Here is a 21,972-nt window from a genome sequence, read left to right as displayed (position 1 = left end):
CATTTCTGCAGTAAATACTAAGCAATAAAGTTTATGACAGCAAAGAAAAAAAATCAGGAAGACACACACCAAAAAAGGGAACTATATTCGTATACAACGAAAAGTCAAGGGGAATTAATTGTGATCTCGTACCAGCAGCTGCTCGATATTTACTATTTAATGGTCGTCACAACCGTAATATTAAGTTATTATGAATAATTGATAAATGGGAATATAAATGCCAAACCCATGTTAAAATGAGTACAAAGCTACCTTCGGAAGGAATTATTTCTTTTCTTCTAATATGAAAAATACGGTAATTTTTGTAACAAAAACTTCCCTAGACGGAGCCAAAATAACGACTGTTCCGTGTATTAATAACCTCTCCTGCATGTAAGTTGTATTGAATTTGTATATTTATGTCATCGTATGTGTTAAATGTGAATATTTATATAATTGATTTCAATTAGATAACCTCTAAGCCGTTCAATCATCGCGTAAACGTTTTTAAATGAGTGTTTTGTCTCGAAGCGACAGCCAAAAAAAGGAGACAGTGTGCAGGTACTAAAGGTGGGGTTTTATCGACATATGCTGATTGACGACATGAAGACGTCATATTAGAAATATAGTTTTATCATGACGAGTTTGAACTTTGTTTCGGTTTGTTGATCTAATGAATAACATCGATAGTCCGACACTCATAAAACCGACGCTCATTGGTCCGACACTTATAAATCCGACACACATAAGTCCGGCACTTATTGGTCCGACGCTCTTTGGAAATTCCAAGATTATTGTTGATAATTCCAAGATTGAAGTTGATAATTCCAAGATTAAAGTTGATAATTCCAAGATTTAGGTTGATAATTCCAAAATTAAAGTTGATAATTCCAAGGTTAAAGTCGACAATTTGAAAAAAATTAAAAAGATGGCCCTAATACGCTTCCGTACAATAACAACATAGCTATGTCAATATAACGACATAGCTATTTCGAAATTACGACATATGATGTAGAAATTACGACATATGATGTCGAAAATTTTACTTAGCTATGTCGTAATTTCGACATAGCTATGTTGTTATTTTGACATAATATGTCGTAATTTCGACATGTTCTATTTTTTAATATGACCCTTATTGGCATCCGTATTCAACAAAATAAAAGAAATGCAATAAAAATTTAGAATTCACTTAGAAAGTGAGTTTTTATCGTATTGTAATTATAAGTTTCTTGTTTTTCATTTATTGCTAGATAAGGCTGCTTCCTTTTGTCACTCGATTGATTGTTTTTGTTCATGTTTGATTTTAAAAATTAAAAATCCCTCTTGAAATTGTCCCTGTCACTGTTGGATAAAGAATCTAACACTACTGAGAGACAGAAATCTCAGACACCCCAAGGTCAGATTTCAAGTTCTTTAATGAGGCTCTATCAAGCTAAGGAACATCGAAATCTTAACTGAGGGTATGAGGTTTCTCTTTCTTAAATTTTCTGATGGTGTTTATTCTGTTTTCTTCTCACTTTAAAAATTGATTTTGTTAGATAAGTACGGATTTCAAAACGCCCTGTCTGCTGAAATTCCTTTGAACATACAAGACGTCACGAAACATTTATCAGATCTAAGTCACCTTAGAGTCTGTTACGCAGATAATTTATGGCGCTCAAGGAAATAAAGGTAGTTGTTAGTACTTGCTCTAGCATAGAGAATCAGTTGTGAAATATAAAAGGCATATGAAGGAGTTGAAGGGATATTGCTGCACAGATAAGGAAAATTTTTTGAAAGTCATCTCTTTTATTATATCTTAGTCTATGACGTCACTGTTGAAAGGTTTTTCGTATTGTTTAAATGTGTCTGTTTTAATTCATATATATAATATATTAGGTATAAAATATGTTTCAATTTGTTTTGCTCATGTTACATGTATTCCGTGTCTGAGTTAACTATATAAAATCTTGAAATCTTGAAATGTTGTATCTAACGATAATATTTATTTCTATGACGTCACTGTTGAGTATCGAATACTTCACAGACATTTCACTGATCAAGCATACAAGATGATTGCGAAGAAGCGCCGTGGTGAAAAAAGAATTATAAGATTTTCATGCTGTCAAAAACAAATGAAGAGAAAGAAAATGAAGAAAATTTATCTTGACAACAGCAAAAAAGAAGCCACTAAAAAACGTAGGAAAAAACAAAAGTGTTTGAATGTATTCGCAATTCGCAACAGATTTATCCGAAAACACATTCGAGTGTGCTTTACCTGGAAATGTTCTTGGGATGACAGGTCAGTATAAAATCGTTATATGTTTTATCAATTAATTTCTTATGTATTAGACATAACTCCTATAAATCTTCTTGATTGATCTAATTTGTTTGTTCATTTATGTATTAAACAAGATAGTTTTTTCTTGCATAGTAAAAAGTAAATGAAAAAATAGGAAATTATTTGAATCTAACGGAAAACACAAACGCTTAAAATTTTATTTGCAAACACTTCTATGAACCACGTTTGAAGAGTAACTTTGAACTGCAAAAAAACTAGGTCTAGCAGAGTTCTCAAGATTTATTTTTTACAATTAAATTGAAATAAAAACTGGTAATTGGCATTAATTGTTTTGTTGACACAACACTCTTCTAACTCTGGGTTTCATATGAAAATTTCGGGTTCGATCCCAAATAGACCAGTTTTTTTTAACTATACAGTCTGAGTGGATAGTGATCTCCTGCTATTCCAAGTCTCGCTATGAGGTTTTAATAAGAATACAGTGTAATAATTCTTTTTTATGTGGTATTATTCACCAAAGTATAAACTCTGCCATTCACGTATTGCTTTCAATAAAACATATTCTTAGTTTGGAATTCTAACGCGTAGTTTTGTTTGTAGTCAAGAAGAGGTTTGTTAAACTTTAAAACTGCTTCTCAGGGCATAAAAATACCGGTGTGTTCTTTCAAAGAATTGTCATGAAGAGGTTCATCCTATGACCTACACGCACAAAAAAAAACGACAAATGCCTTTGAGGTAAAAAAAGAATAAAGTATCAAACTAGAAGTATAACCTTTATTCTTTGAATGATTAACACAAAATAAACTTCAACACTCGTCAATAAATGATAAAACATCTTCAACAATAAGCTCTACGGAGATTTTTACGACTTCACGATTTCAAACAGAATGAAACCTGAAATTTTGAATTTAAAAATGTTTTTTAGACATTTATAAAAAAAAATATTGCAAGTTGCATCACAATGTATTTAAATGCTGGCTGACTTGGTTAAGCTTTTAAATAGACGTGATAAAGGCTTGATTTTTAAAATATTTATGAATTTTGTTGGAAAAAAATCATGAGTTAACCAGGGAATTGGTTTGCATCATAATGTTTTGCAGTGCTTGTCGGTTTGTTTTGTAGATGTACATGTATAAGCATTAACCTAACTGGAAAATAAAACCAGCAGCGACGTATGTACGATGAACATTGTTGCTGGTTAGGATCACAACTTAGTGTGCTATAAAGCAACTTGTTATAAATAGCATAATCTACGTTGCCTAAGTCACGCTTATAGTATAGCTCCGGGCTACAAACAATTTTAAAGTATACGTATATTTTGGAAACACACGTAGCAAGCCTATCATGCTATCAATGGTTTATATGTTATACAAACACCATAACGTGGTCTTATATTGTTTTATTGTATAGTTAAAAATGAAATAATTATAGTCAAAATATAAAATTTATGGATAAAGTAAATAAAGTTTCTCTCTATATAATTTGGAAATTGACAGCAATATGTTGCAACATTTTATTCACTTTAAAGCCTGTATAAAGCGTACTAGGAATAAACTGTCAAATGCATGCATGTCGTTTCGTACATTTTTAACAGGTTTCGCTGTTTCTTTTAATAGCCAGGGCTTGTAACTCTTGTCCTCAAGTTATTATTGATCCGGAATTTCTACTGTTGAAAACATCCAACACGAAGACCGATTTGAATGTAGTTAGCTTCCTCAAGGTACATCTATATGGGCCATAATTGTCAGTTGATTATTATTATTATTATTATTATTATTATTATTATTATTATTATTATTATTTTCAGTTGATATCAAACTTATTTAGTTAGGCGTCACATTTTCTTATTTAATCATAAAATGTGATTGTGTTCCTTGAAGGGAGATAGGGACCCATCCTCAAGAAGTCACGTGAGAAAACATTTTTTTAGTTTGAACAAGTTAACATAATTTTTCAATTATTGTATAAGAAATCAAATGTGACAAAATATCATGTCGCTTTTCAATTGACATCCTTTTCTTCAACTGCAAACACAATAATTGGCTTCAAAATATGTTGACATGCCAAACAAGATAACCGACGCGGTAAAAATTTGTTCTTTTTACTTAAAATGTTCTACTTTCCATTCAGAAAATAACACATGGCATGCAATTTCGATACAGTTTTTTCGAACGCCAGTAAGATTTCAGTATTTGGCCAATCGGGAAACAAAATTGCGATCAGGTGACTTGCGTTTCCATGGAAGAGCGTCTTTAAAGTCAAAGGGTAAAAAGCGAAACTAAGCGGAAACAAGTGAGCTATGAAAATTTTTGGGTACAAATGCAAATGTCATATATTCCGTCAACTTCTAATTCTAATCTGGTTACAACAGGTGCAAAAAAATTGAAAGTAATGATATATTTGAAAAAGAAGAATGTACCAAAAACGCAAAAAGTATACAATATGGGCACGGACCATTATTATCATAAGGGAAGGGACTGGTATCTGTATTTCTATTTCAGCAGCAACTGCATTCAATATTTTCATTTGACTATCTGCCTTCAGTGGATCTGTAAATTTATTTTCACTCCAAAATTTAAACATAATATTTTATTTATTTTTCGAACAGATCCCCGGTTAATAAAATTGTCGGTGCCGTATTTCATGAAATTGAAAGGGCTCCAATCCCGGAATACCCCTTTTGGATTCGTCACTGAACATTTGGAACGATATTATAAGGGATTAAGACGAGGTAAATGTAGTGTCTACAAGACTTAAAAAATCTGTCTTATCAGGTTAGTTTGACAACCAAAGTGATTGGTTGTGTTGGGGTCATTTTGTACTGATTTTATTTCTTACTCTTCTTATATTGTTTCTATCATTTTAACGATTTTATTACACCAAACAAATGTAGTTGATATTTTGACATTAGCTTGAAAAACATGTTAAAACACATGAAAATATATGTTTTTCATATGTTCAGAAACATATATATATATATATATATATATATATATATATATATATATATATATATATATATATATATATGTTGCAATTGTTCCTGTGTACATCACTATAGTGGGCATTGGTTGAACATAAACTAATTGCTTGTGCAGGATTTCCCATTATTACTATCTCTGTATTCCATCCCAGCCATAAATTAAGAAGTGGCGCTTTACTTTTGTAATGACGTGTGTTGGTGAAGTGGAATAATTAAAATCTTAATCTTATTCTGTCTCAAGACTGATTTTATTATCCTTTTGTTTGCAATGCAATCATCTTTTCCCTTTTATGGTTGTATTACCACGCGTGTAAATGTACAGAAACAAATGATCCGAATGGTTATAGAAGTTATGATTAATACAATGTACAGTACATGTAGCAATGTTTACCGCTCATTAAGTAGTAAGAGCATTCGCATCTAGGTTAACATTTTTGTAACCTATTTTATCAGGTAGGGTGTACCCAGAACAATATTGTTACTGTTGATTGAGGGGTTAATTAAACTCACTGTAACCTATATCGTGACTAAGGGAGGAGTGATGTTAGTGAGATATATGTTGTAAAGTTTATTTAAAAATTAGGGCTGTAAAATTGTTACTTTCTATTTATCTTTATCGAAAAAGAAACGTAAAAGTGCGTGTACAGGATTTAAAGCTCTAAACAACATAATTTTTAACTATATCAGCCTATTTACTGTTCGATATCTTTCCTTCATGAAGTTTCATGCATAATTTACATTAAGTTAATAAGGGAGATATACAAGCATAACGAAACATAAATTGTGTTCATTAATAACCATAATTAAACTTTGCATGTAGAGAGAGGTCTTAAATAATAGATGATGCTTCGGAAGATATACAAAGGGGCTCATAACGAGGATTTTACAGGAAGTACTGCTACGTTATTTGTCTCGCAAGCAAATCTTTCAGACTCGAGAGGCACTCGGCTGCTGCGTCAGGAATCAGTCGTCCGAAACTCCAACAAAGCGGTGGTTCAGAAGTTGTTGGCAAATTTTGACATGGAGAAAACAAAACAAAAATATGTAGAATCTAAAGTTGTTGAAATTGTTTGGGATTCTAATGACTTCAGTTTTGATTCGTAAGTAAACGCTTAAAATTACAGTGAAGTCTTTCTAATCGTAATTTGAATCCTAAATAAAATGAAAAACTCTCTAAACCAGACACTTCTTGAATCCTGGTTGACAGTGTATTGGCAATTGAGAGTTGGTTGGGGGCCAGGAATAGAAAAGTGAATTGAATTGATATATACTTTAACCGAACAAATCGTCGTTAAAGGTCAATCATTGGTAATCTAACAGGAATGCATACATGCGTGTTGAGTTTTTAACTGTTCTTTTTTTTTTCAATTTTTCGAGAATGAGACAATGATACTATCGGTAGAGGTCATATGAATGAACTAGAAGACATGTTCGGAAGATGTTGGTGATTTTCAACAGGGAACATCATCACTTGCTTAATGGTTCTTATACACTGTTTTCCTGAAGAATTTTTGAATGTGTGTTTACTAGACATGTAAATTTTGAAATAGGAATGTAGTTACACGTTTATTCATCAGAAGAAATCAATTCATTTTATTCAAAACCCCACCATTGCAAAAAAGGTTTTAATTTTTTTAAATAATCAATAATAAATGTCTGCCGATTCAGGAAAATTTTAGAACATACATTATTGTACCTTACTATGATTTGATGTGCTGTAATGTGTATCAAGCATTCATTTTCTGTTAAAGTAATTTTATATCTGTTTACATTCATGACAATATTAGGTGTTTTTATTATGTCTATGTTAGCCAAATTGGAATAGTTTATATGAACTGTGGTTCTTGCCCATGATAAGTTAGACTTTGATTCAGACATTTAATTCCTGTCAAATTGCATGGGCATCTATTTCATATCCTTAGAAATTATGAAAGAAGGTTTAGGCGTTAACTTGCTCATTTTTGCCAAAACTTTGCACAAAATCAACCCAATTTTTACACAAAAGGGGGGTGTATTAAATAAAGTTGATTTTGCATTTTAACACTTTTTGTTTAAGAATGGACATAAAATGCCAAAAAATACAGATACTTTTGTGTTGAATGTGGATATGGTTATGAAATGTTATGAAAGACTAACCTTTTTGTAGTTTATCAACAATATCAGTACTTTTGCAATGCAAAAAAAATGAACTATATTTCGTTATAAAGCATGTTCAAGAAATAACACTTATCAAGATAATTTAGCTTCAATTCTTTTTTTAAGTTGAATAATTTAATACATAAAAACATGCATATTCCTTATAAAATTTAATAAAGTAATATGTATACTTACTAAATGTGAGAACGCATTGATTATTACTTGCTTATAAATAATAGAGATGTAAAATTATTTAAATTCTATAGCTTCATTCAATCAACACACATTTGTACTTTCTGGTATCTTATCATAATACCTCTTCATACACATGTACCCATTTTTATATGTTTCTAATTGTATTGATTTACAAACAAAAAATCCTATGGGACAAAAATAATCCCATGGGACAAAAAAATCCCATGGGAGAAAAAAATCCCATGGGACACAAAAAAATCTATAAACTATAAGTTTATTTTATCAAAAATTGTAAAATAAAATGCATTTCATTAAATCCCATGCGAATCTGCATCCAATGGTTACTCACATGACATGGTAGGTTGAAGAAAAAGCGGTGCAAGATTTGCAATTCAGTGTTTTGCAAATTTAAATTGTCTTGTGTTTAGTATAACAAATGTGTGTATACTAGTATTACAAACGATTCTACGAAAATATCATCGTAGGGTTTTGATTTTCTTTATACCTATGGCCTGGAAAAGAAACAACTTTTTTAGTGCTAATCCTCTTTTTCTTCCAGGTATTCTGTCTTGACTAGAAGTTCGATCTTAATTACAAAGATATGATTATGTACTTTGTTGTAAATTGAGGTCTGTTATAAAAGTTTCCTCTCAAAGAATGGAGGTACATAGTTTGCATTCATTTTTAAAATGTTTTCTTCTTTGCGTTTCGCCAAAACAAACCCATGTCCGGGTCATAACTTTTTACTCTTGTAACCCAAGTGTTATATCATTGATTGGTTGGTATCATCGTGGGAGAGTGAGTTAAGTTCTTTGTATTCTTTACTTTGGCGATTTCAATTCTGATATCAAGGTCAAATTTGCATGTATATAATTTCTGATATGGTCTTAACTTAATCTTCATCCAGGTCTTTGATTATACATGGATGAATACCAAGGTGACCTTCACCTTGACCTCAATATCTAATATCATTTGCGTTTATTTAAAATATTCAACTAACTAGTTTCTGCTGCTGTTGAGCAATGTACAACAAACAATCTATAAATTTGGAAAGTGGAAGACTTATGATATGTTCTTTCTAGTTTTTAATGTATAAATTCTTATTTCTTTTGATTATGTAATGTTACATATTAACTTTAAATTTGTTTGATTGTCTGGTTGCTCTGATGTTCATAAGCCTTGTTTGAGTTTGTTATAGCATGTTGGCTTTTCAATATAAAGCATATAGTCATCATAGTGTGTGATCTTCATGATCTGAGCTTTCAACAAAAATGTCTATACTAATTATTGTTTCTAAACTCCCTTTTGCCTACTTGTGCACCATTATCATCTAGATAGTTAAGTTTCGTTTTTGTTTGTTTTTTTTTTCATAAGCCCCAATTAAATGGCATACCATATAGTTTGTTCACGAATCCACACTTATTGCAATCGTTCGTTTTATGCGAGAGTGTCGTGTGCATCAATACTACAAATAGTTGTAACGATGTATGCCTTTGTACATGGTGTATCCATCCGCACTATGAAAAGTGATTTGTTCAACGTGTCATAGTTTTCCTTTCCCCTTTCATCTACCCCGGACTTGACTTTTTATGAGCAGCTCGGCGGGTGTTTCTAGAAAAAACAGAGGACGCTTACCCTATCAATACACCTGGTCCATGCCCTTACAGTTTGTAGTGGAGTCCGAGTTGCTTATTTACTTTTGTTACTTTGTATGTATTATTTTAGTTACTGTATGTTCTTTGTTGTTTTTGTCTGTTTTCCATGTCTGATCTTTGTCGTTGAATTACATTCTTTTGATTTTCGATAGAATCTTGGTTTCCTAGATTACTCTTTTATATAAACAATCATGTCGATCAAGCGTTATCATTTATTTATTGAATTCTCAGTTTCAAAAAGGACTTATTTTGTGTTAAATTGCTGTAATCAATAGTGCCAGGTAAGCGTAAACTTCGATTGGAAACGCCTGAATCTCAAAATTTGTATCGTTTATTTTTCGTTCAAATAATGGTATTTAATTTGATTAAAAAATGTTTCGTGTTCTACCAGCAAACTCCAATCATAGTGACTTAGGTAGTACTATACGGTTAGGTCAATTCTGAAAATTTTGTCTCATCTTATGGAAATAAAGCTGTTTTTTAGGCGGTCCACACATAAATTTCAGGTATTTTGTCATAAAAATTACGTATTTTTCTTATCCTTGGTGTGTGAAGGTTCAATTAATTTATAAGTGATTTAGCGATTATTGTTAGAAAATCCATGGTAACATACTTAAAAGAATATTACTGAGTTTTAATACAAATGGGGGGTGCCTTTCAAAAATATTTGCGAAATACTATGTTTTATAAACTATCAGGCATTTAGACCCTAACACAGGATGAAAGCATGCATGAATATGGGAAAGGGTTAAACATAATAACACCCTTTTCGATTCATTTTATTACTATTTTAGTTCCTAAAGTTCATGCGTAATAAGGTATTTTGTAACTCAGCCAGCTGATGTTGTGGGAAGAAACTAATACGGTAGGGGAGTGAAACGTTCTGGATACCATCTTTCATTTAAATTGCACCTGTTTCATACCATTACAAAATATTACATCTATGTATAAATGCTTAACTACATTTAAACAATATATCCACCAAGGTTCATCTTTTAATTTAACGTTTTACAAAATTAGTAAGACCGGGTCAACTTGGTTTGCGAAACAGTGCGCCTAAATGTAACTGTATAGTACACCCGTTAACTCTCCGTTTGTCTGTCCTAATTTCGGTCCCTCTGCCTGCCAGTCCGGAAAATCAGTTTTTTGTATAATACTATAAATAAATAATTTTTTTATATTTTATACATGGCTTTATACCGTGACAAGTTAAAATATATCACCATTGTAAGTAACAATAAAAGGATCACCAAAATGCCTCTCTGGTCTCAAGCGACGTCTCGGTGCACTGTCCAGAAATTATCTGCGTAAATACGTATGCCACCAGATATATCGGTCATTTAAAAAAAGATCGATATCAATTTCTGGAATTCTTGGAAAACAAACATAGAAACTGAATGATGAAAACATCTTTATTGTTTAGAGGAAAACATTTTCTAAAGAGAACAAGCAAAATGCAAAAAGGAATAACCATAATTCGTATAAAATGTAAATCTTTGTCGTCATGAACCTGGATCTTTTCCATCCCGTTATCAACATGAAAAATCAAAAATTTTTAAATTCTGTAAAACTCTGAAAACAAATGCTGTATAATTGTCAAGATTCTACAAAAATTACTCCATCTTGATGGAAAAAAATATTCAGTTTATGATATACATCAAATCATGTTCTCAATCAACTTTCAAAGTTTTTGGAATTTATCTGTAAGACATTTTTACGCGTTTGGGCAAAAACGTATCTGTGCTTCCAGGTTTTACTTCACCAAAGGCAACATACATTTGTATACATAAAGTGAACAATATATGCGATTTTATTATTTTTCATTGTGTTTATTTTTCGCGCAAAATCGATACAATTGGGTGTATCATGAAGAACATTGTAAAAACATAATGGACAAAGTTATAACAGAACGGACAATTTTGAATGAAAATCCCTTCAACCAGTCATGTAATAAAAATGTTATAAACCTACACAAAATTCTTGAAGAAAAAAATTGAGACACATTTGATATATGATTCATTTTCTCCTGTTATTGTATTTATCCATTCTGTTACCGACTATATCAAAACATCATACGTTTTATTTTGTATGCATTAATATATTTCTTTTTGGTCAGTAGTATACGTGCATGTAATTTAGTTTTCTAGTTTTAATAATACGTTAGAATTTCAATGATTTTTTTAAGATTTGTAAAATCTCAGTGATTGGTATGAATTTAAAGACTGTCTTGTATGTTACCAAATGGTGTTCATCATGTTACTGGAATTCTGTGAAATTGTATTTTAGTATACTTTTATTTGAAAAAAAGCAATTTATTTTCACACTTGTGTTTAAAACGATAAACGTAACCTTAAACATTGTTAAATTTGCTCAAAAATGATTTTTTTCTTTGAATACTTTATTGAAGTTGTCCATCATGTTATTCGTTTAGCAGTAACCTAGAAGACAGTAACAATACAGCATACACGTGATCATAGCCACATCATAGTACCTACTCCACTGACATGATGTTTCGAAATCAATGGCCCAGGGGTTGGTTCACTAAGTATCAAATTTGGCCCAAGCTCATTTTTTGACAAAAGCTGTACAGGTGGATAGGTATTGATGAAATATATATATAAAAATATTTAAATGTCTGAATATCAATTCTGCGTTTCCATGGCAACTGACTGAATCTTTCATAGGAAAATCACATTTTTTTCATTAAAATGCCATATTTTGCCATTTTGTTCAACTTTGGTATTGACTTTCCTGATAACTTTGTGTGAGACTTTGTAGTAGAATGGTATATAATGCAAAATGAATAAAAATCACAACAAAAACTAATGTTTATTTTATGTTTCCATGGAAACCAGTCAATTTTTAACAACAATATCACCATTTCTTACTTCTAAACCAGCGCAATGATGACAACTATTTTAATATGTTGTCCTTAAAGTACTTCATTATTAACTATTTTCAGAGACGCTTCATAGTAGTGAACATTTTCTAAAATTTATTAAAACAATTTGCAAACTTGCCACTGTCATTTATGAGCAGGGTTAATGTTAGACGTTATGAAGTGTCAAACAATCAAATTAACGTCAGTGGAAATGAACTACCAATTCTTTGTTATAATTTCTTTTAAAAAACAACATTTGTTTCATTATAAATATTTTTTTCATCTGCCATACAAATGACTACCGTTTTTTTCCCATTCAGCTGGTGATCATATACAACTGGTTTAATTCATAATACCTGAGGAATAATTCAGATAAAATAATATTTTACAAATGAACTCAAAATGATGTTAACAACAATAATTTAAAACAATAACAATTTCAATTCTTTTGTAAGTAAGAAGAGGGCTTTCTTAAATACATAAATTATAAACAATAGATTACCACAATTCACTTTTTCACTCCTCTATCATACTAGCTACCTTCAGTCTCCGATTCTGAGGAATCAATAGCTGGTGGCAAATCACTTTCATCAGACAAATAAACACACCAATCACGTACACCAATGTTTGTCTTGTTTTTCTAGCACCACTCAAATACCATACAACAGCAGCTACATGCTTGATAAAAAAAACTGGGGTTTGGACCAGGTTCATTGGTAGGATATTAATTTTAAAGCCTTTTCTTTACTTTCCTTAAGCACCCGTCCATCTGTTTTTATATAAATGATGTCATTCCGGTTTAAACGAAAGGGGGAAACTCTGTCATTGCTTAATAGTCGTTTAGTTTGTGACCGTGAAAAAGAGAACGTTACAAAGATCTTTTGTAGATGAATTATTTCAAATGAAATCGGCCTTTACTATCATATAGACCGATGAAAAGTTTCCAAGTAATGAGTGGCTTATCTCCGATTCCTAGATTTTACAGCATCTTCGTTAGGCAAGGGTTACGGTCCTGCCCCTCCCATTGCGTGAAGGGAGGGGGCAAGACCGTAACCCTAGGGTAGTGAAGATGCTTTTACAGTTGTGATCCCATATTCAGTTTAATTCTTTTTGGTATTTAGATTATAACAAATCAGAATTAGAGTGTACCATAAGTGGCTCACTTATTCATTCTTGCGTGAAGCAGACAGACATGATTAGCTACCCGAAAATTAAAACTATGACTTTGTAAATGTTCAAAACAACTTTTCTACCATATCAAAATATGACAGCAGAAGTAGCGCGCAATTCAATGTACACAAACCACTTACTACAACTGCTCTGTACATGTATGTTTACGCCGCAAAAAAGTAAGTTTATAACAAACTTATAGACAGTAAATATAGCAAACGATAGATTGTATTCCCTGTTTTTAAATGTCTTGATCAAAGCCCTTCTCTTTTTTTAATATTCTTGATCCGCCCCTGTCATGGACAATGATGTTTCCTTTGAACTAATATTCTATAACAACTTTGTTACCATTGTGTCCTTTTCATACGGCTACTATGAAACTGGAGTCTTTTTGATAGGTAAAAAAAATCTTAACAGTTTTTATAGCGTCTTAACTCATTTTTTCTTTTAGTGTTAGAACTTTTACAAGGAATCTGGTTTGTTTTTATCAACTCCAGAGGGGCTATATGGAATTGGCACCTCTTTTTTATTGGAAAATTTGTCATTTTCATGTGTAAAATTGACAAAAAAATGGTAAATAATATCCTAGCACACACACCCTTTTCTGAGGAACCCCGGCTGGCACCCTCCTTTTCAGTGAGGATCCGCCATTGCAGAGGATATTGCATTACAAGCATGAGCATGGCGCACAGTTAAACATCATTAGACATAAATATTGTGACAACATGCATGTACATGTTTGCACATGCTTCAATACAAAGTTCAACGTTCACAGTTTATGTATTGTCAAATTTATTACGAAATCCAGCCTTATCATGAACCCTCGAGTCGCATTTCTTGTTTGAGAATCCCTGATTCACGGTTAAATCTTTAAGGTTTTATTTTAAGTCCAAACATATAAAGAGAAATGCAACCAAACAAAATATGTATGATTTTTGTATGTATAAAAATAAATCTCAAAACCTTAAGTCTTTTCATCAAAAGGTAGGGTAGACTCGATACTTTACATGTGTTTCTGTTCATAAAACAGTCCGGAGACTAGACAAATTGTAGATATACATTGTAATATTCTGCAGTGTTTCATTATCTCTTAATTATTGAAAATGCACTAAAATGCAACCAATTTTAGGGGCATTTTTGTTCTGTGATTAAGCTGTCAACTTTCGTTGGAAAAAGTCTTTTTCACATGTTTAAATTCTATACATATGATATTTTCAAGTTAATTGTTTTCCGATACCTACAATGCACGGTTTCACTTAAATCACTTATCAAAGTGTATTGGGGTCGATTGATCCATGACCCCTCCTCCAATTAATGCAAAATAGCAGAAATCTTAACCACTCTTCAGTTTGAAAAGAATGATATTCAAAACCTACATTGATTTATCTTTCCATTGACATATGATATAGCCGTATACCCTCTAGGTCCATTAAAGTTCGATTTATATACTCTCAAGAACAAGATACACACCTTCCCAAATGCACTCTTAACCATGAAAACGCATTCAATTATTCTGTACAACTGTATGCATTTTGTCATACTGAGAAACCACATTCATACATTCATATCAAACTTCTGTCACATCTTTTCCATCATTTTAGCTGACAACACCTCTGTGTAAGTTTCATGGAATTTAAAAAAACTACTTGTAGTAAATACATGTATACGTACATCTTGTCTTAATGTACATTCGTATCTTACAAGTTAACAAGTTGGTGAGTGTATATAGACAAAACCTATAACATCTTTAAACGCAAACACATGACGTTAATAAATCTATTAAAATGGCTCCATTTAAACTAAGTGAAACATCAGTATACAATATTTACATATACACAATATTCAATCATAAAACATAAAACATAATTCGGCAATCTAGGGGCTACTCGTAGAAAACAAACTTATTTTAGAAATTAGTAACTGGGGGGGGGGGGAGAGCCCAGCAGATACATGATAGATGTAAAAAATGAAAATACATGTGAACTCAAAAATGAAAGAAAACAAAAGTACATTGTATCTGGGGGGAGCCCGGCAGATACTGTATAAATTTTGTCTAATCTTAGTAAATGGGGGGAGCCCAGCAGGCACACCTACATCCTAAATCTTAGTGTCGGGGGTGGGGGCAGCAGACACGCCTGCAACCTTATCTTAGTACCTGGGGGAGCCCGGCAGACACGCCTACATCCTAAATCTTAGTGTCCGGGGGGGGGGGCAGCAGACACGCCTACAACCTTATCTTAGTACCTGGAGGAGCCCGGCAGACACGCCTACATGCTAAATCTTAGTGTCGGGGGAAGCCCAGCAGACACGCCTACCTTATCTTAGTACCTGGGGGAAGCCCGGCAGGCACACCTACTGACGTTTGGACGATGTGGACTAGATATCATGGGGAGCCCGGCAGATGCCACAATTGATTCCTAAACATTGAAAAAACTTTAAGGAAGTAAAAGATAACCTGGGGAGCCCAGCAGGTTAATAACATAAAAGCATTTGTGCAATCTGAACTGGGGATTATAATTCCAGAAAAATGGAATTGAAAACGCTGAAAATATTTAAATGCGTAAATAATGAACAAGTAGCCCCATAATAAGTGACATGACATTCCAATAATTTCTCCATTGTAAACATGCTTATATCGTAAATCAAATATTGATTAACCCCAAACAATACATGAATATAGTAACACATAACCAGGAGATCTAGAGGATGGGTGGGGGGTCAGTGAAATTTGTTTGGGGTCCAGCTGCCTCAGCCTAAAAAATTCAATGACATCATGCATAGGTCATGTGACTTGTGCATGTCTATCTAAATATAACTGTGAAGTTATGGGAACCAGGAAGGGGAGAACAAACATATATAAACCTACATTAAAAATGTTCATAAAATCCTTAGCCGTCCGAAGCACTATATATGTAGATAGCTAAAACCTAAACACCGGCGTTTTGGAACGACTGTTTCTATGGTAACAGTTTGGACCTAACAAAAAAAAATTACGGGTTTAGTCAATCTTATATTTATTGGTTAAATGTTTTCTTCTATGTAGTTTTGAATAAAATGCGTCTTCAACTTTTATGTACATGAAGTGACGTCGGCTACCATGTGGTTATAGGAGCTCTTGTCCAAGAAAGATAAATCATACAGTTGTAGTTTACATGTCGGTAACAGAACAGACAACTTCACTGAGGACATGTATTTCACTGACAAAAAACAACATTCTAAGGCCAGGTTTCTCTAGTTTTCTCTGTTGAACTAGCCTTTATATTAACTTTTTACAGCATATGCTATTTTTTTTTCTTCCCGTGGTGTCAATGAATTGTTTTTGTTCAAATAACACAAACACACATAACATGTCGGACAACCAATTTTGTTCAATTTTGTGACTTTTAAATCTTGATATCTTGTCTCACATTATTTCTTTCTGTCAAATATGTAATGCGAGAAGTATGAACACTTCACGCTAAAAAAAGCTATTTATGTAAATAAGAATTAATTGTTTTACATGTTGCCGTCTAAAAACGACCTTTTTTTGAAAATCACCCATAAACCGAATAACATTTGCCATTTTATTTTTCTGTAATTTGACTTGTTTTTGTTTTTTTTTTTTTTTTTAATCATTTACATTGTACATGTAAGCTGTACATCGATAAATGCCCTGTGATATATAGGTCTCTCTCTGTTCGTCCGTCAGTCGCTCATACTAGGCCGGGAATTAACACACAGTGTACAGTTTTTTCTATGGATGTAAGTTCCTTATTCGTGTTGCTTAATTTCATTTCTTGGATGTTTAGCTCGTAGATTTCGAGTTACGAAACTTTTTTTTTTCATAAAAGAGGGGGTTACTAAACCGCTTTCGGCAATTTCCATGATATTCTGTTGAAATATGTAACTCACTGCTTTTTATTATTATTATTATTATGGATTGAGAATTTCTGAGTTAGACCTTTTAAAATAATATTTTTATTATTATACAATAATTACATTCCCTGTGCATGTCATTAAAATATGTTAATCTCATTGATAATCGCCTTTACACGTGATGTTTCATGAGTCGATGAAACGCATCTTCGAACTATTTTTATAGGCCACGCCCACAATTAAGTGAACTACTTTTATTGACCATTGCATATTGCCTATTTTCTATGTATATCTAAAGAATTGTAAAAATAAAAGAAAAGAAACATGTAAAATGTAATTGAATATTTCATTTTTGATCTTTCATAGTCGCATATTCTGGATATGAGTGCTTCTCATTGAAATGAATTATGCCCCTAACCTTTAACCCCGGATGCACCCGAAGTAAACTACCCATTCTTCAACGATTCAGATTACGACACAATGTACTTAACTACAACTATTTTTCAGTGCCCTATCGACGGCCAAAGTTCGTGCAAGACTACATCAGCTGATGGGCACCGATGTCATTAGGCTTAATGATAAAAACTACACAAATGAAATGACTCAAAAACTAGAGGAAGAACGCAAGGTAAATGAACAGGCTCTAGAGAAAATTTTAAATTTTATATAACATATGTCTTTTATGCTTTTGACAAAAACTTGCCCACATCTGCTTATGTAGAGGGTATGATTGATTTACATCAGCTGCTCTTTGGGATATTGCCTCCAACATTTATTACGCCCTCTCTTGCGGTTCGAGGCATTATTATTGAGGTAATAGCTCTATCCTATTGCCAGTCAGTTTATCATAATAATACCCTCTACATAAGTAAATATGTCACAATTGTGTAAATACATGTCATATGAAAAAAAAAACACGCACGAGCAAATCGAAAAAAAAAGAGCACCCATTCCAAAAGTTTGTGTTTGTGCACATGGTATTGATGATTAAATGACATGTATATGTTATGTACAAGTTGCAGTTTTGTACAAGTTGCAACATGTAAAAAAATAATGTACATATTGCAACTTTTATGACACTAAAATACAAATTGCAACCTGCAAACGTACTCTGTGCATAGCATGTAAACATTGTTTAGTATCAAAATATAGCAAGTACAGAATGCAAAAGTGCGAAATTGGTTTAATTAACAAACACAAAGAAAATATAATTAAATAACACTATAACGTTGAAAATGATAGCACTTTTCGTATATCCGTTACATCCATTGTGTGCATTATAAAGCTAGGACATCGTTAGTTCTAGGAGATAACTCGACTGTCTTTGTGGATATAAACCACTAAAATCCCCATAAATCTTTCGTAACACAGTGGTAGCCAATTATTTGCACGATATGACTGACGCTGACAATCAGCTCACTGTTCCTATACTTGATTTAATTTTCGTTTTAGTGCTAACATATATACTCAATACTGATAGACCTGGTTTGCACTCATGTGTAATACATAACGGACTAAGGTGTTTCTTAAACGTTCTTGGCTATCATGTGGGGTCTCTTTATTGTATGTAAATAAAGCATCTAAGCGTTTACACAGTCCCGGGCATAGTCAAGCCCGTGAATGTGGGTCATTGTGTATTCAGGGAAATTAGTTGTCATGTGACCACGCTCATTCTTTGAATTCATTAATATTAATATATTATCACGTGGTTTAATGTCGATCGGTGACCAAGTGTTTCAATTTGTAATATGCACGCTATATACAGCGTTGTATAGCCTACAGCAGCATTTGCTGAATCTGACCCATCAAAATACTTTTTGGAATAAAATCAACACTTTCCTGTGCATGTAAGACAGATATTGGTGCATGACAGTCAATTGATGAGAAATTTCCAAGGCCGAAAAACAATGTTATGTTTCCGAGCACTATTTTAGAATTTTGTAGGGTCGGTAGGTAGAGATTTTTTATTTTCATTTGATATTTTTGAAATGAAATAGGTCATAAAGATACAATGAAAACCGAAGATGCAACTTCTCTCAAATTACACTCAACATTAGGAACATTAACTGCATTCAATTTTCACCACCCATAATTTCGATATGTGACGTGTACCCTTTAATCTTTTCTACAGTTCTTACATATATTTTGTAACTTCCATGTTCATTCATCACAACACCTCCAATGTTTCTCTGATCAGCCGATGCTTTGTCATGTCTTGTAAGAGAGTTAAAATATTTTCTTCTGTGAATAACATGTTGTTGTCTGAAGGTTTTTTTTTCTCCAAGCTGGACCATTTTTTTGGATAAAATTCAGCCATTTTGCAACCTTATACACTGGTGTTTCATACAGCAACTGTTTTCAGTTCCAACTGATTGGACATCCGATTCGACACTATTTAAAAGTGATTGGTTCGAACATTTTAGCATTGATTTGCTAATCATTTAATTAGTTATTCTTACATATCTTTCAAAAAATATTTTGAACTCCAAAAAAGTGAATTGTAATGAAAGGTTAAGCGCAAGATGATAAAGGTTGTATAAGTTGCATCATGTAAATAAATAATTGTACAGGTTGCGACTTGTATTTTCGTGTCATACAAGTTGCAATATGTACAATTATTTTGTACCTGTTGCAAATTGTACACAAAATACAAATCTATTACCAATGAATTTAAGTACCTTTTCCATATACAGAATGTAATACAGAAAGAAAAATGTATTGTTGGGTATGAAGAGTGTACCACCAAATATCTTTCAAAACTTTTAACTTCAATACTCACAGCTGTCAAAAAGGGTCTCCAGTCCCACCACGACACTAGTTACTCCCATGGTGGTATTAATTCTGTGTGGATCCTGAAAAATTCGAAAGGTCTTCGGGAAACCTTCAAATCTAGACTATTATCAGAATACAATAGCATTAAAACCTATGATTTTACATTTCTTTATACCCCATACTCATTTGGAATCCCGACTCAAAAACATTATACATCGTTGTTACTTCAAAAAGACACTACGCCTAGATACAAATATACAGTTCTTGGTGGTTGTTCCTCATACTTTATATAACTAATTCAAAATTATCTTCCAAATATACCGAAGATGTTTTCAAAATGCTCGAATTTTTTATCGACAACATAATTTTCCAGTGTGGTGAACGCGTTTTTTCAACAAATGGTCGGGATTCCAATGGGAACAAATTGTGCTCCTCTACTCGTTGACCTATTCCTTTACTCTTATGAGGCTGACTTTATAGCTTTTCTGATCCAAAAAAAGAAAAATCGTTTAGCTAGATCCTTTAATCTCAGTGTCCGCTATATACAAAATGTAGATGACTTATTATCGTTAAACAGACCTAGTTTCGGGGATATGGTACATCACATCTACCCCCAAAGAACTTGATAGAAAGGATACTATAGACACTGTGAAGTCGGTCTCATATCTTGACTTACACTTAGAGATCGATGGTAAAGGAAAAGTATTGACAAAACTATACGACGAACCCGGTGGCTTTTCATTCTGTATTGTCAACTTTCCTTGCATCTGTGGCAACATCCCTTCAGCACCTGCGTATGGAGTTTTCATATCACAACTCGTACGTTAAGGGTTTTGTTAATACAAGATTGAAGTCATCACTACAGAAGTTTTATGGTCGTCATTATGAACTCGTGTATTGTTACGGCGTATCCATCTGCACATTGAAAACTGATTTGTTCAACGTGTCATAGTTTTCCTTTTCTCTTTCGCCTACCCTGGACTTGACTTTTTATGAGCAACTCGACGGATGTTTCTAGAAAAGCAGAGGACGTTTACTCTATCGGTGCACCTGGTCTATGCCCTTTCAGTTTGTAGTGGAGTGCGAGTTGCTCATTTACATTTGTTACTTTGAATGTATTATTTTGGTTATTTTATGTTCTTTGTTGTATATGCCTGTTTTTCATGTCTGATTTTGTCCCTGGATTACATTCTTTTGATTTCCGCTAGAATATTGGTTCCCTTGATTACTTTTTCATGTTTACGAATCTTGCTACATGTACTTCCGTTAAAATCCCGAGAATGTTCCATTAATTTTTACAGACATAGATATTCACGCTTTTCCATTTGGCTTCCTACACATATTATCGCATGAGACAAACTGGCATGATTGTTAAGTTATGATGTGTACTTTCAAGTGTAATATATTCCTGAATACATTCTAGCAGAACCTTGGCAATTGCTCAAGGTTGTACATGCGGGGGTAGGAACATAGATATACTGTTGTCCGCGCGTCCGTCCATCACAGTTTGTGAACGCAAATCGTCATAAACTGCTCAACGGATTTTGTTCAAGTGTTGTAGGATTGTTAGTCACTTTATGTAGTTGATCGATCATGTTACGCCACCAGTTTATTTTACAAATTTTACAGGAATTATGCGAATTGTTGAATTTGAAAATTTAATAGGAATCTTTGTGGAGGCACCTCATCGGTAATCGCTCAATATTCGAATGTTTTGTAGGGTTGTTAACATAAGTCACCATATATAGTTGATCATGTTCCGCCGCCATTTTGATTTGACAAATTTTACAGCAGTTATATATTGGGCTTTGTTGGATTTGTATACGCTACATTATAGGAACACTTAGTGGGTCATTTATTTATATTAGGCTGACGTTAAAAGAAAAGAACAGGCACTTGCAGAAGCAGAAGAGCAAAGACTACGTAAACTGCAGCTGAATGGGATATTACCGAAGACAAAAAATGAGATCAATCCGAAAAATAACAACGCCGTAGTCAAAAATCCAAATAATCAGGTATGTTGTAAATTAAAGAGAAATCAAGGGAACCAAGATTCTAGCGG

General features: G+C 32.9%; 1 protein-coding gene across 4 annotated transcripts in view; it reads left to right on the top strand.

Annotated features, from left to right (window-relative positions):
* The first annotated feature begins 1,996 nt into the window (after window positions 1-1,996).
* LOC148611095 (uncharacterized) overlaps window positions 1,997-21,972 on the top strand; it is a 33,508-nt gene continuing 13,532 nt past the window's right edge. Inside the window, exons 1-3 of one of the 4 annotated variants that reach the window (XM_088595272.1) lie at window positions 1,997-2,263; window positions 17,646-17,766; window positions 21,779-21,925. In XM_088595272.1, the coding sequence (XP_088451398.1) occupies window positions 2,034-2,263; window positions 17,646-17,766; window positions 21,779-21,925 (498 nt within the window). In that variant the 5' untranslated portion in view covers window positions 1,997-2,033. Of the gene's footprint in view, window positions 2,264-6,019; window positions 6,347-17,645; window positions 17,767-21,778; window positions 21,926-21,972 lie in introns of those variants that run through there. The other 3 variants (XM_088595273.1, XM_088595271.1, XM_088595270.1) reach the window with 3 other exon arrangements.

The sequence above is a fragment of the Perna viridis genome, chromosome 7 (assembly GCF_037379345.1).
Source record: "Perna viridis isolate PV_CMFRI_1.1 ecotype Kerala chromosome 7, ASM3737934v1, whole genome shotgun sequence".
NCBI classification, from domain to species: Eukaryota; Metazoa; Mollusca; class Bivalvia; order Mytilida; family Mytilidae; genus Perna; species Perna viridis.
The sequence above is the reverse complement of the archived record's forward strand: the minus strand, read 5'-3'. Positions and strand labels throughout refer to the sequence as shown.